At 38.0% G+C, this 22,178-nt stretch overlaps 1 protein-coding gene across 3 annotated transcripts in view; it reads right to left on the bottom strand.

Annotated features, from left to right (window-relative positions):
* Positions 1-19,856, bottom strand: part of LOC140160679 (acid-sensing ion channel 1C-like) — a 33,441-nt gene extending 13,585 nt beyond the window's left edge. For 2 of the 3 annotated variants that reach the window (XM_072183964.1, XM_072183966.1), the window contains exons 1-3: positions 19,599-19,856; positions 7,220-7,763; positions 800-901 (exon numbers count right to left, since the gene is read on the bottom strand). In XM_072183964.1, the coding sequence (XP_072040065.1) occupies positions 800-901; positions 7,220-7,763; positions 19,599-19,828 (876 nt within the window). In that variant the 5' untranslated portion in view covers positions 19,829-19,856. The remainder of the gene's footprint in view (positions 1-799; positions 902-7,219; positions 7,764-19,598) is intronic. The other variant, XM_072183965.1, reaches the window with a different exon arrangement.
* Between the last annotated feature and the right edge of the window lie 2,322 nt (positions 19,857-22,178).

The raw sequence follows: 22,178 nt of genomic DNA, 5'->3' as shown, positions 1-22,178 counted from the left end.
TTTTAGTAATTACTGATTTGCAATAATTTTTTTCATCTGAATTGTACTTTATTTACCTTACAACAAGGCGCTACGCCACTTATATTTTGATTTTCAAAAATTCAAGACGCGTAGATATTACATAGCATGCAGCCTGTTCAAATGAATTCAGGAATCATCATCACACACCCCAAGCACTCCCCATATGTACATACATATTATACACCAGTTATTTATAAAGCACCTGTAAAGAGAATCACAGCGTTACACACGGTACAGAGTGTCATACCTGTACATGTATCTCGCAGCCAGTTTCGAAAAGAGTAGGGTGTTAACCCCTGACTGTTCCCAGCCCATCCCGGTATTCATATTGACCCCAATGGAAGTAAGCTTCAATATAGAGGCTTTCTTGTGTTATCGAGGGTTGTCAAAACCCGAATAAATCAAATCAAATCAAATCAAACCAAACCAAAATGGGAAAAGAAGCAAAAATAAATAAATAAATAAATAAATAAATAAATAAATAAATAAATAAATAAATAAATAAATAAATAAGAATGAAGCTAACTGAACTATAAAATATCATACAGTGATGAAAAAAATTGAAGCTAGAAAACGGAATTACAAAAGTATTACCTCAAAGTTTTTGTTTTGTTGTTGTTGTTGTTCAAACAATTATTTTTACCAGATTTATCAGGTTTTGTAATAACTAATACGTTTCCATGACGAAAATAAAGATCAAATAATTTGCGTCGGTTATAGCAGGGGCCTATAACAAAAAAAGACCCTCCCCCAACACACACACAACGTTCATATTCACCACCTTCGTGTATTTGAGTCCAACCAGTGATTCGAACCCAGGTGCAATTGAAAATCCAAGTTGCTTGACGAAAGGATATTCTCCTTGGGCATGTACCAGTATCTGAATACAAATAAACACAGCCAAATTAAAAAGTCTCCAGTAGTTCCGTCCCCATTTAATCAGAGTCTGATAAGTTTATGGCAAGATAATTTGTATAATAATTTTCTATACACTTTCCTTCCAAGGTTAATACCAAATTTGATATCAAAAGTTTAATCATTGTGAGCATAGGAGCCGTTGTTTTGGAAATTCGTGCAATTTCAAAAATGACAAATTACGAATTGACCACGCCTGGTATCAGCTTATTATGTGGCCTGAAGCATGAAGCAACCCGTACAGGACTCATTGTACACTTGCCTGCCCACAATTGAAAGAGCGGGGTATTTGATTTGCATTTTGACATGCATGGGTAAACCTTTAACCTGCCGGCCTATTCAGGCGACGTAATTCTTGGCTATCACGCTAGTTCCGCTACGTGATACAATTCCCTATGTCATTTTTCAAATTGCACGAATTTCCAAACAAAGGTTCCTCTGCTCACGATGATTAAACTTTTGATATCAAATTTGGTATCAACCTCCGACGGAAAGTGTATAGAAAATTATTATGAAAATGATTTTGCCATAAACTCATCAGACTCTGAGTAAATGGGGATGGAACTACTGGAGACTTTTTAATTTGGCTGTGTTTATTTAAAAGGTAAAGAATTTTTTTTAAAGGTTAATAACATTCATTATATAAGTATCAAAAACAAACACGGCAACAAACAAAGAAACAGCTAACAAACAAAACAAAAGCAACAACAAGCAAACAGACAAAGAAAATCATGCTGTTGTCAAAATGTCATTGTAAAATATTTTTCATCGCCAAATTTTCTTCAGTGTTTATGTTAGAATATTTTGCGATAAGTTAAAAAAATGTTTTTGAATGTTATAGAAACGTTTTATACCTATTATAAAATTCATATAACCCGACTTTGAAACATTTTCTGGCAATCTTTTCAAACTTTTTGCGAATAATTTCGAAAACGCTGATCTGCTTTCAGTTTCATCAGTGCTTACGCAGTAATGATTTTACCAGAACAACTAAACCAACAGCAACAGGAAAATGAAATTAAGAACTACAATCCTGGTCAAAATTGTTGGAACACTTTAAGGGAGGTCTAATGAGCGTGAACCTGGTTTGGATGCAGAGGGAGTGTGCCTGTAACAGACACAGCCACCAGAAAAGGACCAGCTCAGATCGCGCGCCAAATAAGTTTGCAGTCCAGAAATTTCATTCTTTTCTCAGCCTTGCAAAAACAGGCAGAGGTGGGAATCGAACCCGGGACCTCCGTGTTGTAAAACCTACTGCGTTACCACTGAGCCAACTGACAATTCAGCATCGAAGTGGTTACGTAATTCTCTTGGTTACCGGATCACGCTACTTTGGTATGCCTTCGAGTGCCATATACTTTATGTGGTGATCATTTCGATCGTGGTTCATTACTCTAGCGCGTGATCCCGTTGACATAGTAACATTACGTAACTTCGATACTGAATTAGCTATGAGAAGTTTGATAGTAATCATTGATATTGCTGAATAGAATAAATCAATACTGATAGGTCTATTTATATGTACGATGCTATTCAAATTGGCCTATAAACTAGGAATATAATGTGAAATGACTATCAATCGATCAATTAATCAAGTTGTCAAGTTATCAACAATCAATAATAAACCGACGTAGGCCTATCATGGAATATTACTATTAAACTAGGCCTACTAACTAATATACTAAATAAATAAAATAAATAAATAAGTCAGCAAATAAATAAATAGGCATAGGCCTAAATAAATAAATAAATACATAATGCAGAATGCAGTTAGTATTTTAGTTGCAAAATTCCAAACATTCTATTCACACATTCTATTATAATTTTCTGCTATACACGCAAAGGACCTGTGCCTTTAATATGTCTGCGCCTAATCAATAATGAGTCTTTCACCATGCTCACATACCATGTTAAACTATTGTATCCCTGTATAGTATTATCTACTGACCAAGTCCTAATACCTCAATGAAATGGATGCTATAACGTACCCAATCAAGCGAACATATCAAGGTCATATCAGGGCGTTATACAAAAAAGAATGGTCAAAGGTCAACGTTTCCAAAGAAGTATAGTAATAGATGTAGACACAAGCTTTCGTGCGGGAAACATAAACACATAGTCGTCAGTCGTGTGGTTTTTATGAGATTTGATACGGCGCTGAAGTCTATTGGCTGTCCCAAAATCAGTACCAGACCCGGTTACCAGATGGCAATGTGTGTGTTGTTACAAGGAATACAAACTCATTTTACCAATAAGTGAACCACATAGAGGAATACGACATCTATCGTGAGCCGATCTGCATTCTGTTGCCTGCAAAAGCCGACGATCAGGTAAAAATTCTAAAAGCAGCGTGACTAGATATTTGCGTTAATTTCATGATACGTGTAAAACGCATTGAAAATGCCAAATTGCAGTCATAAAATATATAATATTAGTAAATCACCCAATCGAATGTTAACGTAGGTATGTGGAAAAGAACTGCAATAACAATAACAAACTATGTGCCCAAAGAGTTGTCTTTGGCATGTCGCTTTTTTGAAATAACACCAAAAATATCAAATTTTGGAAAAACGCCCCAAAATTTAAAACAAACACGAACCTTCCAAAATAAATATATATTAGCACTCGGCGGCCCAGTCACTACCTGCCGCTGTGATTTGGGGTAACTCATTGCTTCCCCTCTCCAGATACCGGTACTTCAAGGTCGCTCATACCCCAGCCCTTAACATGGGCACTTCAAATATGCCTGGCAGGGGGAGGTTTGAAGTAGGAGGTAACAGTTCAGACTTTACACCAAAGAAAGTGAAATTTTACTATGCCAAGTATCACGGAAATAGTTGTTACAAGCCGACGACAAAGTCGGCTTGTTCTGTCTTACGCCAATTCTTTCTTTCTTTCTTTCTGGCAACCAGCTCTTCTTCTACAAACAAAATGTGCTGGAGCTCTTATTAATGTATGTAATAGTCAGTACCACTGTGGTCAGTACTGACATGGGTAGTCAGGGTGTTCACAGCTTGATCATTGCTTGACCTTTGACCCTGTATGCAATACAAACTAAATTTGAACAACAAGATATGTCAAGTTATAGTGCTGTATGATAGACCTTAGTGAGACAAAACAAAAAGTCAATGGTGACGTCCTTGTACAATGTTTACATTGGGATCAAAAGGTCAAAATGTGTAAAATTTCAAACAACGAGGTATAGCAAATCTGAGTGCTGTATATGATAGACCTTAGTGAGACAAAACAAAAAGTCAATAGTGACATCTTTGTACAGTGTTTACTTTGGGGTCAAAAGGTCAAAATGTGTATAATTTTAAACAACGAGGTATGGCAAATCTGAGTGCTGCATATGATAGACCTTAGTGAGACAAAACAAAAAGTCAATGGTGACCTCTTTGTACAATGCTTACTTTGGGGTCAAAAGGTCAAAATGTGTAAAATTTGAAACAACGAGGTATGGCAAATCTGAGTGCTGCATATGATAGACCTTAGTGAGACAAAACAAAAAGTCAATGGTGACTTCTTTGTACTTTGGAGTCAAAAGGTCAAAATGTGAAAAATTTCAAACAGTAAGGTATGGCAAATCTGAGTGCTGCATATGATAGACCTTAAAGAGACAAAACAAAAAGTCAATGGTGACGGTCAAAGTTTAGGGGTCGAAGGTCAAATTTTGAAATTGGTCAAAATTGACCCATTAACGTTATATTTATCGCCGGCGGCTTGTACTCAGAATCTATTGACTCTAGTTCCAACTACTTTTGGCTGGGATTGTCTGTGCCGAATGCAAAATATTTCATCTAAATAAATGGTACATAATTATTTTAAATTGGGTGTTTTATTGTTTTAATTTCTGTCTTAATTATTCTACACACAGTGACATTGTAAAACACAAATTAATGCTATCTACTGATGATAGCTGTACATCATGTCAAAAAGGTTAATGCGGTCTTAGTATTCATGATTTTTGAGTGACCACCCCTAAATAAATAGTGTAACTTGTCTTGTCTTGTGACTTGTCCTGTATTTGATTGAAAGTTGCTGGGCATTTTAGTTCTCCAAATTTCTCCAAAATGGCGGATATCGAGTGCTATTAATTCGGACCCATTCCACCAAAAATACAGCTTATTTGGCCAATGTCAACATAGGGGCATGAAGTAAAATATGTTCCTAGCATATTTAGACTATGCCATAGTCGAATTTTATTAAAAATATGTTATTATTAGTCATGATGAACCCATTTCGTTGAACTCAAAATTATACTGATGTTTATTAAAATTAAAGTATTCAATAGTAAAATGGTCATAAAGAGTTAAAAATATCAGATGATTAGTGTTAGTGACAATAAAAGTAATTGAATGCAACATTATCTTGCATAATTATAATGGCTCACTTTAATACTGAACAATTCTGATTTTGGAATCTACCAGTTTATTGCCGAAAATCCGACTATGGACTTTGAATTTTAAGCAGAACTTTACCCCGGGACTTTGCTCTCTAAAAACACACTGTCAAGCATACTTGTTTATCAGTCCATTAACCACAAGTACTAAGCATGGTATAGTACAAGACACGCTAGATGTTTGATGAGAGATTAACTTTCGCGTCAACACAAAAGCGCCGCAAATACCACAGATAGTTGTGTACGGTGTAGTTAATGGTAATGGCGCGGGCCCGGAAGATTTAAACCATAGCGAGATATGGGCGACCAACCACAAGGCAGATCCATTTAAAGATGCATTACATCATGGCCAATTTTAGTCTCCATAGAGTCCCGTGTTAAAAATCTTAACCGCAAGGCAAAGTCAGTAGTCCATTTGGGAAGCTAACAAACAGAGGGAGTGCGGTGACTGAAAAGATCAGATACAGATGTGAAAATCTATCAGTTGCACACATCAATATAAATCAGAGTTTTATGCTTAAATGTAATAGCCAGAGTATGCAAAATGGGCAAGTGACTACGGAGAAGTCTATAGCATATTGAGCCAACACCTCAGTTACTTGGTTTTTCACAATATGATACATGTAGCAATGGAATGAAACGACCAAATGTTCGTCTTATTTTGTCAGTTAGATTTTGTTTTACAGAACGACAAAAATATATAATATGCATCACCTCTTCCACAAGTCAATCTCTGACACGAATCACACGCTTGATTGCGCATTGAGTATGTGACTGGTTTCATTTGCGCAAACGTGTGGCTTCCCCTGTAGTATATTATTGACCGTCTTGGTAAATCCCATAATTCCTTGCGGTTAGACCCCAGATGTCGTCATTTGACGTCACGCCGATGCACATAGTTCAGCGAACATCGCCACTGCGCATCATTGCAAGTCGGTGTGACGTCATGACGATATCTGTGCGTGTTTATAGTAAGCCAGATTATCCGGTATTCAGCATAATTAGCGTATATGCAGGCGGTGATGGAAGCGATATCGCCAATTTTGAGGTCGCCATTGGATTAACACATAATCATGAAATCTTCATAAACAATTCTAAATTTGTTATGTGGTGTCAAAGCAAAATTATCTTACTCTAAAACCGTCGGGGTACGACCTTGTACCACACTGCAAGTATGTTAATTTTCCATTTGTAATTGCTAACCGTGTATTTTGAATGGGGCTGTCGGCCCTGTATCTTCGCCAGCCTCGTACGTCACGTTTTGCGCTTCCTATGCCGCCTGCGTATATGTACTGCGAAATCAATTATTGTTATTGCAGTATAATCTTTCCGTATACAGCCACTATATTACACGCTCTATTATAGTGTACTCTGTAAAAGTGAACATATTTAAATGTAATGTTCTCATGTACTTTTGTACTTTGTTTCTCTAAGCTTCTCTATCGTTTCGTGGCATTCAGCCATTATACTCCAACACCTGGGCTAGGTTTCTTCATTTTTAATCAATTTGAACGTGAATCTAATTTAATTATACATGTATTTGCATTTGAAGTAATTTATCAGCTTTGCACTGACCTACTTCTGACAAGGATTCTCGAGTAATTGACCTTTTCGACCCTTTTCGGTAAATCCCATCATTCCTTGCTTTAGACTATGTAACTGGTGTGGACTCTAAAATTGACCTTTTCGGTATATCCCATAAGTCTGTGCGAGTACACCTGAGAACTCGTCATTTGCCGTCACGCCGACTTGCAATGCGCAGTAACGATATTCGATAAACGATGTGCGCATCGGCGCAGACCGGCGTGACGTTCTCAGGTGTAGTCGCAAAGGCTTATGGGTTTTACCGAAAAGGCAATAAAGAGTCAGTACACGACTTACCTTGAATCCGGCGCCCTTTCTTTCACCATAGTAATAATCATACTGTTCCAAATTCAGCCTCAAAAATAATCCATGTTCATACCCCGTTTGCCTGACCGTTAATATTTTACTCAAATCACTGGGGTCGTTAAAGGTATAACAAACTCCAAAGTCCGTGATGATTTGCGTAAAATTTTCATAGGTACATTTCTCCACAGATCTCCAGGTACAATCCCTGATCATATTTTCCTTTTGATGAGCCCCGCGGAGCACTTCAGCAGTAATATTTAAATCAGTGACGTTATAATCACCGATGTTAAAACTGTCGTTACCGCGAAAAACCGGAAAGAAAAACTTAGAAACGAACTCTGAATTCTCTTGTTTTATCACTGATTTTCTCCATTGATTATAATTACAGATAGTGACTGCGGGAAAGGTTAAGTTTTTGACATATTTCAGGGTTACTATACTTGATATGGGATATCCGAAGAAACGAACGCAGTTGAAACCAACGATGAAAAATAGGCTGCTTATCGTCCCAAGAACAAGTATCATCCAGATGCATCTACAAGAAAAAAGGAAAGAACAAAAAACACTTTAGATGGTGTTGGTGCTGTCCCGACTTTTGACAAGAAGTCATCACAGTACCACCATCTGCGAAACGTGCTAAAGACACTACCCAGCAAACGTTTGACAGAAAACGTTTAAATGTCGTGTTAGGACCTCAATACATTTGTACATTTATTGAATGACATTTGAAAATCGGGGTACAAAAATTCATACTCTGCAACTTAAGGTCAAATTGTGCACTATGATTGTTTAATTGAAGTTATTGAACTATGTCATTGGGATGAGGCCATTGTGGTCCATAGTGTCAGTGAAAAATATGTTAACGTCGTCTCGGCGTCTTGCATTTTCTAGGCGCACTGTGCCGATAAACATGATAAATAAATATAGTGTAGACTTATCACTGGTTGTGTCTTCACCAGTGGTTCTATTGTAGTACTTATTTGAGTTTAATCACCGTGAGTATTTGTGGATCAGTCGATTTAATCCAGCAAAGAGTGTCAAGTGTTATAATCGAATTGCGTGAAATGCAGGAGTTGGGCCGATAAAGCCGATGTACCGGTGACTGCTCATGAATATCGGCAGACAAACATTTTATTATTGCATTTCTCAGCATAGTTACACCGTCTTGGGTCCGCGTCTTGGTTCCGGGCACGCCGACGAGTTTGTCGGCGAGATTTTGCACTAAATCCTTAAGGGTATAAAACGTTTTAATAACATGTAGAAATCATTTACGAAAACTTGATGCAAAACATTCTAGCATAATGTTATTAAGTTTTGACAAAATATTTGCAAAAGTTTTGACAAAATAGTTGCAAAAATGTTTGCCAACAAATATTTTACAATTAATATACAAAACGTTTTAAAAATGTTTTCATGACCTATATATAACCCAACATTTAATATTATCAAAATGTTTTGACCAAAACCAAAACGCGTTTATAACATTTTAAAAACATATATCTGTGTTTGCTGGGAGTCGATCTAGCGAATGCGTTCTTGCGTAAAATTGTGTATAGAAATCAAAACTCAATTAATCAGTTATATTAGATTAATGTCGTGAGCGCTATCTGCAGGGGTGTGTGTGTGGGGTTTCGACCTATCGATCTGATATTTCGAATATAGAACAAATAAAATTATAACAATTTTCAGAATAGTTCGTTTTTAGGAACGAAATCAAGTTTAACTTTCATCAATCGTGATGCTGCGGTTACTCGTCGTCGGCATTCAGTGCCAGCATTACATGACGAATGTTTGACACCAATTTTCTGTGAATTTTACCATTGACCTAATTAAATACATTAACAACCAACTTCTCTGTCGTCGCGTCGGTGAATAGCTAAGTTGATTTTCAATTTCAATTTGCATCTAGTCACAAGCATGCTTTCTGTAACACCCAACATACGTATACTGAAAATAACAACATTGAAAATCAGTAAGGCACTTTTGATATAACACAATACAAAATACAAGCTGGGGTGTAAAGTGGAACTCAGATTATAACAACGGCAGTTTGTACAAAATCGTGGCTAAGTTTGGACTATAATATTACTGATGTCTATTCTGCTAGTATAGTTATGAGTGAAGAGAGAGACAGGGACGGATTTACCTTTTTGGGGGCCCTGGGCCAGGCCAAAATTTGGAGGCCCCCAAACGCACCAGGAGGAAGGCATCTGCACTTGAATGGCAAAGTTGTTAGATTTTACTAGGACATTTGCGCGCAAAGCGCGCGAAAAATTTAAATTTTAGACTGTTTTAGTCCAAATTGAAGTTGAATTTTGCACTTCTTGCATAATATTTTGGCCCAAAACTGGTGTTTTTCGGCTTTAATGGAAGATATGCACACTACACAGGGCAATTTTGGGGGCCCTGGGCCCGGGCCCATCTGGCCCTATGGTAAATCCGGCCCTGGAGAGAGAGAGAACATTGAAAGACTTTTTAATTATTTCGAGCAAACGCGAAGTTATAGTCTAGAAATATGCGCCAATGGCTTCACTTGTGATTTCATTTCGAACGTTTTTCTAAGATCTAAAGGAGGAGGAACAGATGTTAAGAAACATAAAAATTTTTAGACTAGTTTCGAGCCTATCATTCATTTCAAAAATTCCGATCCCCGCCCTCTTTTGCACGGTGTACCTCAAGGTTCCATATTTGGGCCAGTTTTGTTTACATTATATTCTCAACCGCTTTCTGACGTCATCATCCAGCACAATTGCTCTTTTCATAAGGCCAAAAAAAGAAAGTCTTTCTCAGTATATATGATATAATTCAGTTGTGCTTCATTTTGAAGGGGACAATATAATTATGATGATATTAAACAAGAGAGGTGGGCATTGTTTAGTGCTTGCACTCCGTAACCATCATAACATGCCCTGTCACAATCATGATCATGTTATTGTTTGTCACATTCGTATAACAATTAACCTTTTAAATGTCTGAACATTAACTTTTACGATCAATTTGTAAAGTAAATGTATTTCCATGCGTCTGAATTTGCTTCATTAGATGAACCACTTAACTAATTTAACACAAACTATTATATAGTTGGTAATGCATGAATGTACTATTTGATCATTTGGTTCAATTAGTAGAAATAAACTAAAGGTATTCGCGATAAGGGAAGAAGAGAGAGGAGAGCTATAGAGAGTTACTTTTAGCATGTTTAGAGTATAAATTGTAATAAATTATTATAGTGAGAGAGAAAGCGCAGAGGTAAATAACAGATTTGCCCACCCAGTAACTTATTTTGCTTACCCAGTAAATTAAACCTGCCAATTGCCCCCAAAATGCCAAATAAAATGGGCCATATGATAATAATCACGATAACAAAGTATGATGATCATAACAATGTAAATAAGATTAGCATATTTTACTCAAACGCTCGAAAATGACGCAACAAATTTAAGGGCTTACGTTCGCATCACATATTTAGACACAAGATTTCGATCCCCAGACTAGGAGAGTTTCCATGCATATTGCGAAAACAATGGGAAATCAATGATTTTATCATAGCCACCGATGATAATATCCACGATACATTATGTGCGTCACAATAGCGCCACGCACCATGCGTATGCATTGTCAAATCGCGCATCCCACGCTCACTATTGAAGCTAAGCAACAGTGACAAACATTGCGTGACCTGGGCTTTAGTTGTGTTGATGAAGTTGTAGAGATTGGTTGGCGCTGCGAAGATTCTGTAGTATTTACAAGTAATAAACTATTTTCGAAGGTATTTTTCAGAAATTGAATAGCATTATGGACTCATCGAAGGTAAGTAGGCTATAATGTTAATTTACCTTTAGGCCTATCACTGCTCGCCTATATATAGGCTTACTATTATAGTGAGTTCGGCTATTAACCATGAGATCGTGGGTTCGAGTCTCGGCGGGACTTGTTTTTATATATTTTTTGATTGCCAAGATAAATCGGTCGTGTTCTAAACATGAGCAAAGCAAGCCTGCTTGTGATTAATATGAAAAAATAGAATTACCTTACCAAAAAAGAGAAGAGCGGGGAGAAGAGTTGTGGCAGTGAAACCATGGGAATACTGATCCATCCAAAATAAGTTTAATTTTGTGGACTTATCAGAGTTGTGCACTATAATAATGATTTTTTTTCGACATGTCTCACCAACTGTTACAACTTTGAAAGGTTACGTTAAATTGAATTTTTTCCCGCACCCAAAAAGTACTCAAAAAGTCTAAATCTCAAGAATATAATTTTTCACTTGAAAAATCTGGAAAAAAATGTTAACGGAGAGACCGCAGCGCCTTGACAGCGCGCTGTTGATGCGTCAAATGCGTACAATAAGCGTTGCCCCTTGCGAGAACGCTTTGGTTACCCGTGCCAATACGCGCGTATAAAACTCATGGCAACAAACACAAACATTGGGCGAAGTGGGTTTGTAGATGTTGTCAAGATTGGTTTGCGTTCATAATATTCAGCGGTATTTCACAGAATTAGTGATTTCCAGCCTTCGTTTTGAGAAATAGTATTTCATGATGGATTCATCGAATGTAAGTATATCCTAAAATCCCCTTGATTTACACCTCTCCATTATAAGACAAAACAAAACAGATATGCGTAAAGAACTATTTCAATCACGGTGAGATAAGAATCGAGCTGGATGGCGGGAATAACTTTGCAATATAATGAGAGGGGATAGCATTTCAATTTATCTGAGAAGGAAAGTGTTCAACCAATGTACAATTCCAATTATTAATATACAGGGCTGAATCATGGACACTTACAGCAAAAATGGAGAGGAAGCCCCGAAGTGGGGGGGCACATCCACAAATTTGGTGGGTATGCTCCCTGGAATTTTGAGGTGGTGGGTCTTTGGGAGCTGACAGCGTACCGGTAAAAGGGGGTCTTTTGGAGCTGCAAACCGGGCTGCGAACAAGTAAAATGGGGACTTTTGGAGCTGCGAACAGTCAAAATCAAGGGTCTTTCTTGGCTTGTTCGTTGAAAATCGCCGAAAAAACAGAGAAATGAGGAATGAGCGATTTTGGGGTCTTTTGGAGCTGAAATTATCAAAATCAAGGGTCTTTCGGAGCTCTATTTTGGTCTTTCGGAGCTGCGAAATCCAAAAAAAAAGGGGGGTCTTTCAGGAAGCCCGTGCAGAAAGACAAACAAAATAATATCAAACACGGTCTCAAGATACCATGGAAATAGCTTAACTCAGGAAATGGTATTAGACAGGGCACATCAGTATAGAATAACAGGTGGACAACAGCAACTACTGTTTGGAGACCTATATTATGTTAGGGAACAGGAATCGGGGATGGCAAAAGATGGAGAGACGAGACAGACAGACAATATTGTGGAACAGTAATTTGATTCATAAAGGCTAGAGACAGAGTTACTTGATACGTAGAGACACGATGAGGCTTTCGTCCAGCAGTGGACCGGCAATAATGGCCAATGATGATTGATGATGATGATGGTGATGATCAGTGGCGTAGCGTCATAGGGGCACGGGGGGGGCACGTGCCCCCAATCGATCTGAAATCGAAAATCCCATAGGAAAATGGCCGAAAAACGGCTTGTGCCCCCCATCAGACCCGGTGCCCCCCAATCGGATGACCAACGCTACACCACTGGTGATGATGATGATGAAGATACAGTCTCCTGCTTAGTGTTATCGTGACATACATGTAGCAAATGACGCAGGGGCAGATTTGTATGCTTTTACTTACATTTTGCTTTTATTTATTGCTTTCAATCACAGAGTGGTCGTTGCAGTAGCTTTATCACGAGATGTCTCTCGATGCGTCATGTCTCTCACACCAAAGTTGAGGTAAGCTCCTATCACCTAGGCCTATAACAGGGTGGCCAACCCGTTTAGCTCGGCTAGCTTGAGATTAGTACAAATTATACCGAGACCGTGAGAATTCTAATCGCAAAATTATGATAAAAATGCATTTCAAACGGTGAGTGAACAAAACTTAATTGATATTGTTTGTGTATATTGCCTTGCATATAGGTGCTGAATGGCTCATGCAAAGTTGGACATGCAGACTGGTGTGAAGAGAAGTCATACGGGGTTTGTCCCCTCAACTGTCTCAAGAAATCTGAAGCTGGGACATCTTTACCTTATGAGGTAAGTGAAGCATCCGATGAAGGATAAAGATAAACTTTACCATAGGCCCATCATCTCAGGATGAGGTTAAACGTGAAATGCTTTGTAATCAGCCTCTCCCCCACAAAAACATGCTGCCATCACCAGCCATCCGAATTCCGCACAAGCAAGACCCAGCCTAGGCCTAAGGGATTGTAATGTACACGGTCAATACACGTATATGCTTGAGTCAAGTTGAGTGATTTGGGAAAACCAATGTGAAAATAAGTCACCGAGATTCATCACTTAAATCCAACACGGGAACATAAATGGCTTTTGATGTTATTGAAGTGTTTAGAGAAAACTTGAGAAACCAGCATCCGTATAGCACTTTATTAAATGTGCATAATTTATTTGATCTCGTGTGATACAATAGAACATAAAACATTCAAACATTACAAACGCTTGTTTGTTATGTTTGAAAGTTTTTATGTTCTATTGTATGATGCCTACGACTCTTGCCTTGTTTTTACTGTAAATGAATTTATTCCTTGCTTCGTCAGTTCGGATAAGTTTTTTTCAAGCAAGGAGTTGAATAATACCAGGCTTTGATAAACAAGAAGTCTCCTATGTATTGCTTGTTTATTACAGAATTTCAAGGGGAAGAGTGTCAAAATTGCGTGGAGTCAGAACAACATGAACAAGAGGCCAAGTCGGCTTGGTAGGATCCTGTCGTACCTGAGGCGCCAGATTGCTGGTCGGTTCAATTGGAAAAGACCTGGCCAAAGTGAACAGGCACAAAAGGTATGTGTTTGACATCTAGAAATCGTGCTTGGCAAAGACACGACAGAGCAAAAAGACAGAAATGAGCGAAAAAGAAGGAAACAAGAAAGAAACGAAAAGGACGGGAGGGGGACAAACGTGACACTATGAAGCAGAATATTGTTTAAATTTACAATGCTCCATCCATGCACCAAATACCAATCCTTTATACAATGTCATGTATTTCTCTCCATTACCTTACAACAGGATAAACTGAACGGAAAATCCAACGAAATGGAAATGAAGCAAGATGGTGGACACGATTTGGGCGAATCAGCAATGACACACCCTGTTTTCGATATAAAGGAAGAATGCGCGACGCTTTCACGTGAAATCCACGTTAGTGAGACACGATCATTGCATAAGTCACATGTTACATTCTGGGATGACGGAACACAAGTAGAAGTTTCACCGGTAGATTCAGGCGAGGATATCGTTGGGGATCAGGATCTTGATTGCGAACGCGATGACAGTCATACTCCCGTCAACGTTAACAGAGATGCTACAGAAGGTACAGCCAATGAAAATCGTGACTTAGGTTTACAAGGTGGGGATCAAACGTCGGATTTAAGCATCGATCACCAGTCCATCAACTCGATTCCATCTTGTAACGATGAATCGGATGCTGCAATGAAGATAGTGAGAAGCAGAGGCGATGCTGGTAATGATGTTCTCCGTAATGAACGAGAGATTGAGGCAGACGGTGAAGCCTTCAAAGACCAGGATAACATCGTCTTCTCCATAGATGAAGAAGAAAACAGCGCCCCTGATCGATTTGATGCTGTTGGAAGCCCTGAAGATGGACGGAATCTGTCACGTTGGTTAGCTGACACACCGATTCCTATTCCTCTTCCATTTGATGCAGAGGACGACGAAGACCCAAAACCTTCGTCAGTTTGGTATGACCCTAAGGTTAAGCGACCTATGGAAGTAAAGCTGTATGAAGACTCAGACGATAAAGATGACATCTTCGATGTGGTAAACCGCATACCAAGAACACAAATCCTCACCAATCTTCAGACCATCAACTCATTTTGTAAAATCACCATCAGCAAGACGGATGATGTTCTTAGAAGGTGGGAGAAGATCAACTTGAATCCGCTTAGTGTACCCACAATGTACGGTACCAGAGAAGAATACATTGAAGACTTGACGCTGCCTTTGGATATTTCAACCTCCTTGCATCTGCAAGAATCCTCCAGACTTTTGATGCAATATGACACCATCACGGAGGTAATAGAAGATGTTGAGAAAGAACAGTATGATGTCATCAAAGACATTAAACGCAGGTACATAAGAGCAAAGCCAGCACCAACGATGGCCAAAGAACTTGCCGCTCATTACACACATTTCAGGAATACAAAAACAGGCCGTACCGCTGCTGGACGAAGAGAAGAAATGAAAAGACTTGCTGTCGTGATGGATGTTATTAGTGAAGAGGTTTAGAGGAGAGGGTGGGAAATTTTTACAGATACTTATAGAAGGCTAAAAAATGTCTCAAAGCACCTGCGCGCGTTTGTTTTCCTCAGCGCGTCCATTTCAGCTTAAACGGCAAATTCATATTCTATTTCCTTTTTTTTTATTAGTTTTTTGTCGTAAAATCATGACATTCTGAGAAATATTTTGAAACAAATTTACTTGATTCGATTATAGGTATTAAACAATTGATATTTGTACTTCAACTGTGTAAATGAACCACAATTTTATGCTGTGTACTTTTGAACACAAAATTAAGTTTTTTATAAAAAACCGCATTCGTTTTTGAAAAACTGCCATGGGCTTTGAGACATAACAATTGAAATTTTGTTAGCCTAATACTTCCCAATAATTTCTTGTATCAAGATTGATTGCTTCGTTTTATAAATTGTGGTGCGATCAAGCAGAATCAGTCGAAACTCGGAAATATTGATTTTGAGATATAACCAAACAATGGAAATATTTCCTTATGTTTCCTGCTGTTTTGGAAACGCTTTAATTGCTTAAATCTTTGGAACTGGTTGTTCAATTTCAATGAGGTTTTCTGCAAAATGCATCTTTGTAAATGCTTTTTACTATCCTATAAGAAACTGAAAAGTTACTATTTCCGAGTTCAGACTGATTTTGCGTGATCTCGTCACAAATGTTAAAACTTTGTTTTCTATTTCAATGTAAAGAGCTCCTATATAGAGAGTTATTTTTAATCATGTTATAATGTGAACAATTGTTTTGGAGACTGATCAATATTTATGCCAGGGGAGAATGGGAGATATTAAGGATTCTGACAATTTTGTTTTCCTTGAGGGGAGAATCTAAGTTTTAAATGGAGAAATCGCGAACACAAGGGGAACCAGAAAATTATGAATGGACGCTAAGGGGGAGGAGGGGACGGGACGGGTCACAAAATTGCTTGATTTTTTTTTTCGTTTCTCCCATTCCCATCATCCGGCATAATATTCAACGGTCCCTTTATACTATGAATTTTGAAAATTATATAAACGTAGTGTTGGTTATAAAATGAAAAAATAAACTATATATATATATACAAACAAAGAAACAAACAAACTATTAAATTACGTAACAGCAGTTGTAATATACCGTAGTACGGCAGATTTTCCCCTTTTACCATTATGTAGCCAGAGGTTTGCAGTGGTATTAAAATCTTAACCTTTTTTGAGAAAAGTGAGGGGATGATGCTGTCGATCACGAAATGCCCTTAACATAAAGAATTTCATCGATCAAGACCAGTCAAAACTTACGTTTTTCTGGACGTTTTGGAGCACTGTGTGATATCAGCAGCAACACTGCTGATGAAGTCAACCGATGGTTGATGAAACGTCCAGAAAAAGTTTTGACTAGTCTTGATCGTTATGGATAATCTACAGACCTGATGAATTTATTCAAGGACGAAAAGTAAAAGTAACAGGACAATTACATCTGCCCACCCATCAGTTATTATCCCTAATTATTTGGGGGGAAATTAAATTCGTCCCCATCAAGTAATGTTTTCTATTTCCCTCCCTAAGAGAACATGGAGAATGAGTGGGGGAGAAAATGGTGGTGAATTTCATACATTAAAATTAGTTTCGAGTATTATTAGCCATTAATAGCAAATGTGTAAATCTACATCAATTTGTACCGCGCCCTAATTACACTCACAGCCTACTCATAAAGCACGTCCTGGTTAAGACTACATGTGTGCATTGGATATGGGATAAATAGTAGGCCTACTTCATATTAATTAAAATACCAAATGGTGGTATGAAAATGAGTGGGTTTATTGCACGGATTTAAACAGGTTTAAATAAGGGTTTGTTATATATTTTAGATTTTCTCAGGAATTAAAGTATGTAGGGTGCCAGCTCATAAAACCGCCCTTTTGAGAGCTGAACATTTTTTAGTCTATTTATTTGTTCTCAAGTAAAACTATGTGTAATGTTTGACAAAAATGGTGTTTTTCTTCAATAAATAAAAATAGAAGCACAAGTGAAAAAGTTTCGTGTCAGTCCTGCTGACTCTGCTGATTAAAATGAATTCGTTATTCTTAAAATTAAAATTTTGAAATTAAAATGTTGGTATTTATACAGCGCCTTTCACATGAGCACAATGTACCAAATGCAAAGCGCGTTACATTTATTCCGCTGTCGTTAGAATATATAGTCAGCTGAAATACAATGCCCAAGGCATGTTCAAACCTCTGGGCGGCGCTCAATGGACAATATTCATAACAGCTCCCCCCATTTCACCCCTGGGTAGAGAGAGGCAAGTAAGGTAAAGTGCATAGCACAAGAGCACAACACGATGGTACCGCCGGGGCTCGAACTCACAATCTACCGATTGAGCCCGTACCGCTGCGCCACCGTGCCCTCTATATAATTCTTCTTGTATTGATACATCTATACAAAAAAGTAGTGGTACAGAGAGACAAAGAGCTAAAGAGAGGTCATCGTTTGAGTAACACATACAATTCCAATTTTACCATTTATTTGAGGTTGCGATTATCTGCAAAATCTCACATTTATATTTAATACTAGATTTCGCGGTTCTCGGGTTGGGCGGTTCTCGTGATAGGCCTATCTCTAATTACCCAACACCCGTTACCCATAATACTTGTCTCCTGACCTTTCAAACTACTATACGATATACGTCTCTCAATGATTAAGACACAACTATCAACTCTGTTTTGTAGCTGTGACGCTTACTTCGGTACCTATAATCTGAAAACCCATCGTTCGCCTCTTCCAAACCCTGTCCTGCAACCACATCGGAGGACCCAAAAATACCCCGAAATTTTAGTAGTGTCTGGATGTAGGCCGTCAATTCAATCGGGAGAAATGTGAACGCAAACGGGTTACATAGACCTTACCATAACTGATGATTTTATGTTAATCATGTCTTTAAAATAGGCCTATTGGTCCGATGAGATGCACCTGTTAGTCACTGTAATGCTTTCCGATGCTCGCACTGCGCCCGTCGGTACTCCGCGCACTACGCGATAGCGCACCGCGAGCACGCGATACGCACCGCGAGCATGCGTTAGCGATCCACGAGCACGCGATAGCGCGCGGACAGAGGGACGGACACGCCATAAATTAGTATTAAGATTACCAAATGGTTTATATTTACATACCATTTGGAAATATTCTAAGCCAAAATTGGAATATGCAGTCGAAAGCAGAATTTATTTATGCGCATTATGACACCTCGTTTGTTGCAATGGTCCAAAATATTGATGCCGCAGCATAAATTTGAATGAATGTAACCCAAGATTTGAAAGTTGCAGTAGAATCCTATTGCCTTGTATTCAGTATCAATTGAAGGAAATCTGTGTAGCTCTCATTGAATTATTCTTTTTGTTTCATGCATTTGGAGGAGATCAAAACAAGTGATAATCAGTAACAATTGTCATTATTCACATAAGTGATCATTATTCACGTAATGTCGCAACATGAAGATTTCAATATTTTTTCTGACCAACAAGGTCCTAAATGACCTACAATTGCAAGTTGTCCTTTCAGTGATAAAGCTAGATTCAAAATTCCTGATTGGGTGGTGTTCACAAGAGGTGTAACGGTCCTGTAACCCTTGGTCTTCCACTTCTTGTGACCTTCTTGGTCCCAAAAATATTGAACTTGTCATATTTTGATATGGGATTACGTAAACAATGACCACTGATGTTAAACATTATATCTTTTGTTTTGACCGCCTCCAAATTCACGAAGCAAGAAGAATAATCCAATGAGAGCCGAAAACATTTCCTTCCATGAATACAAGGCAATAGGATTTTGCTGCAACTTTTGTTACTTGTTGCACGCTGCGACAGTAATTGGCTGCACCTATTATTTTACTTTAAAATCGCCCGTTTGATAAAGTGGATCTACATGTATATTTAGGTAAAAATGATTTAAACTGTGGCTCTAAAAGCAAAACATTTCTACAAGGAGAAAATATACAAACATCATTACATCGTACCTTCTCAGCCAATGATTCTTTGTATTCGAGAAAAATCGCATTCCATGCAGTGTAGTTGTTTGCCCAAAACCTTCCCATATTTTGCTCTGCAGAAATGTCTGCTCACAGCAATTGGCATTATTGAATTCTGATGAATGATCACCGTTACTTTCACTCCTGTGACTACGGGGTTCATCACAACTTTGCATCTTGCTTCCATTGCTCTCCGGCTGATGGTAAAACGAGTCCATCTTGGCATTATTTTGTGTAGACCATGCATCCATCCCGGCATCCATCTTGACTTCGAAGTCAAAATGTCCGAATGTATCAACCAACGTGAATAGTATTAATATTAGTCTATCAAATAGATGAGGATTCCTCTCACATGAACGTAATAACATTCACAATGTAAGGTGTCGTCCTTTTTTCGTATGAAGAAAGTAATCACCACCAGCAGCAAATAAAGTTAACACCCGGAGATAGCATATAGCCAATTGGATTTTCGGAACCATCAAAATGGTACATTCCACTTCTAACTAAATTGTATGATGCTCATGTCGCTCGCTTCAAGTCAAGTTAAGTTCTGCGCGCGCCGCGGATTCATCACTTCCAACTGATCAATTTAGGTGATGCTGATTACTACATGCATTACATAAGCCAGCCTCAAGCATGATAGAAATCAAGTTCGTTTTCACCTTAACTAGTAACAAACGCACGGCGCATGCGCGAGCCGGGAAATTCAGTTTTGGTTTTGAAACGTAAACAAAGCTGAATATCAAAACGACTCCATGCAGAAAATCACTTCTTTTTATAAAACTAAGCAAAATTACAAAAATTACTTTAGGAATATAAACACCAAAGTCATATCTAGCACATATGTCAAAAAGAAGTTGAAAATTCATCAGATAAGCGAGAAAGGGTCGAATTTTCGGTCAAAAAAAATTTCGAAAAAAATCATATTTTTTTGGCCTTAAAACTTGGCCATAAAAAATTCCCGTACACCACCAATTTCATGATTTTTGTCCTCAAAAATTAACTGAGTAATCCTCATAGTGTTTTCAAGTCAATTCCCCGGGAGACGGAGAAACGGACATATAGAAAAAAAGATATTTAATTTTATTTAATTTAATCCACAAATTGACACCTGAGTCGGGGCGTTGCAAACGTGTCGTACATGTGTAGGGACCGATTCTACAGCAAGCTTGAACTTCCCGGCTCGCGCATGCGCCCTGCGTTTGTTACTAGTTAATTTTCACCTGGGCTGACGCCCTCGCTGTCAGGTTTCGCCCTGGCCTTTACTGACACTTTCGCCGCACACCTCTTTTGCATGTTAATTAATTGAGTTAAAAAGACAACGTTTCAGGAAATATTTATCATATTTATTATTTTCCACATTTCACAGCTTTAATAATTTCAATATTGCACATTGGCTATGCAAATTGGTTTGCATGTACCGTTCTTTGAAAGCACATAGACGATAAACACATGAGAAAACTTGTAACAACATTCTTGATAAAATCTGCTCCAAAAATCTCTTCCTTTTCTCTTTTATACCGAACTTGTAAAATTTGAAAACCCTATATTTAAATTCATTCTGTCATATTCACCTTATTAAAGCAACAGGGATTTTCCATAATATGCAATACAATGAACATTCTGGCAAAATCGGGGAATTTCCTTAGATTCCCAAAATTATGTCATTCCTATATTTTACAGCCAGATCAGGCTAATGAATGGGATGGAAGGTGTCGCCGAGGTGCTTAATCTACAGACGAACAAACTTTAGTGTACAAAATATCCAGATGCCTAATGGTTAGACTTCTCCGTAGTCCACTTGCCCATTTTGCATACTCTGGCTATTACATTTAAGCATAAAACTCTGATTTATATTGATTTGTGTGCAACTGATAGATTTTCACATCTGTATCTGATCTTTTCAGTCACCGCACTCCCTCTGTTTGTTAGCTTCCCAAGTGGTTGATTTTCGTGGTTCGCTATCAATAAACTGGTAGATACCAAAATCAGAATTGTTCAGTATTAAAGTGAGCCATTATAATTATGCAAGATAATGTTGCATTCAATTACTTTTATTGTCACTAATCATCTGATATTCTTAATTCTTTATGACCATTTTACTATTGAATACTTTAATTTTAATAAACATCAGTATAATTTTGAGTTCAACGAAATGGGTTCATCATGACTAAAAATAACACATTTTAAATAAAATTCGACTATGGCATAGTCTACCTAATGGTCGACAAATGGTTTGATTGGTTTCTTCAAGGTCTCAGGAAAAATGGTATTGGGGGAAGGTGGTGTGGAAAAGTGGTGCTTAAACGAAAATAACATATTGCCGACGTCTTACAAGAGTTGAGGCAGTAATAAAGTCAGTTGCTCCATAAAAGACATAATGCCATTTTAAAACACGCACAAATCCCCGCAAAACCAGCATTATTTTAACTTTTCAGGTGGGATGGACCCGGAGGACCCCGTCAATGTCTGCCATTGAAGTGTAGGAATAATAATGCTAATAATGGGGGAAAATGAGGGATATAGGCCTATAAGTTCAAAGAAAAAAAAGAGCGTGGACAAAGTAGT

This window comes from Amphiura filiformis, chromosome 9 (assembly GCF_039555335.1).
Source record: "Amphiura filiformis chromosome 9, Afil_fr2py, whole genome shotgun sequence".
Taxonomy (NCBI): domain Eukaryota; kingdom Metazoa; phylum Echinodermata; class Ophiuroidea; order Amphilepidida; family Amphiuridae; genus Amphiura; species Amphiura filiformis.
This window is presented reverse-complemented; position numbering and strand designations above follow the sequence as displayed.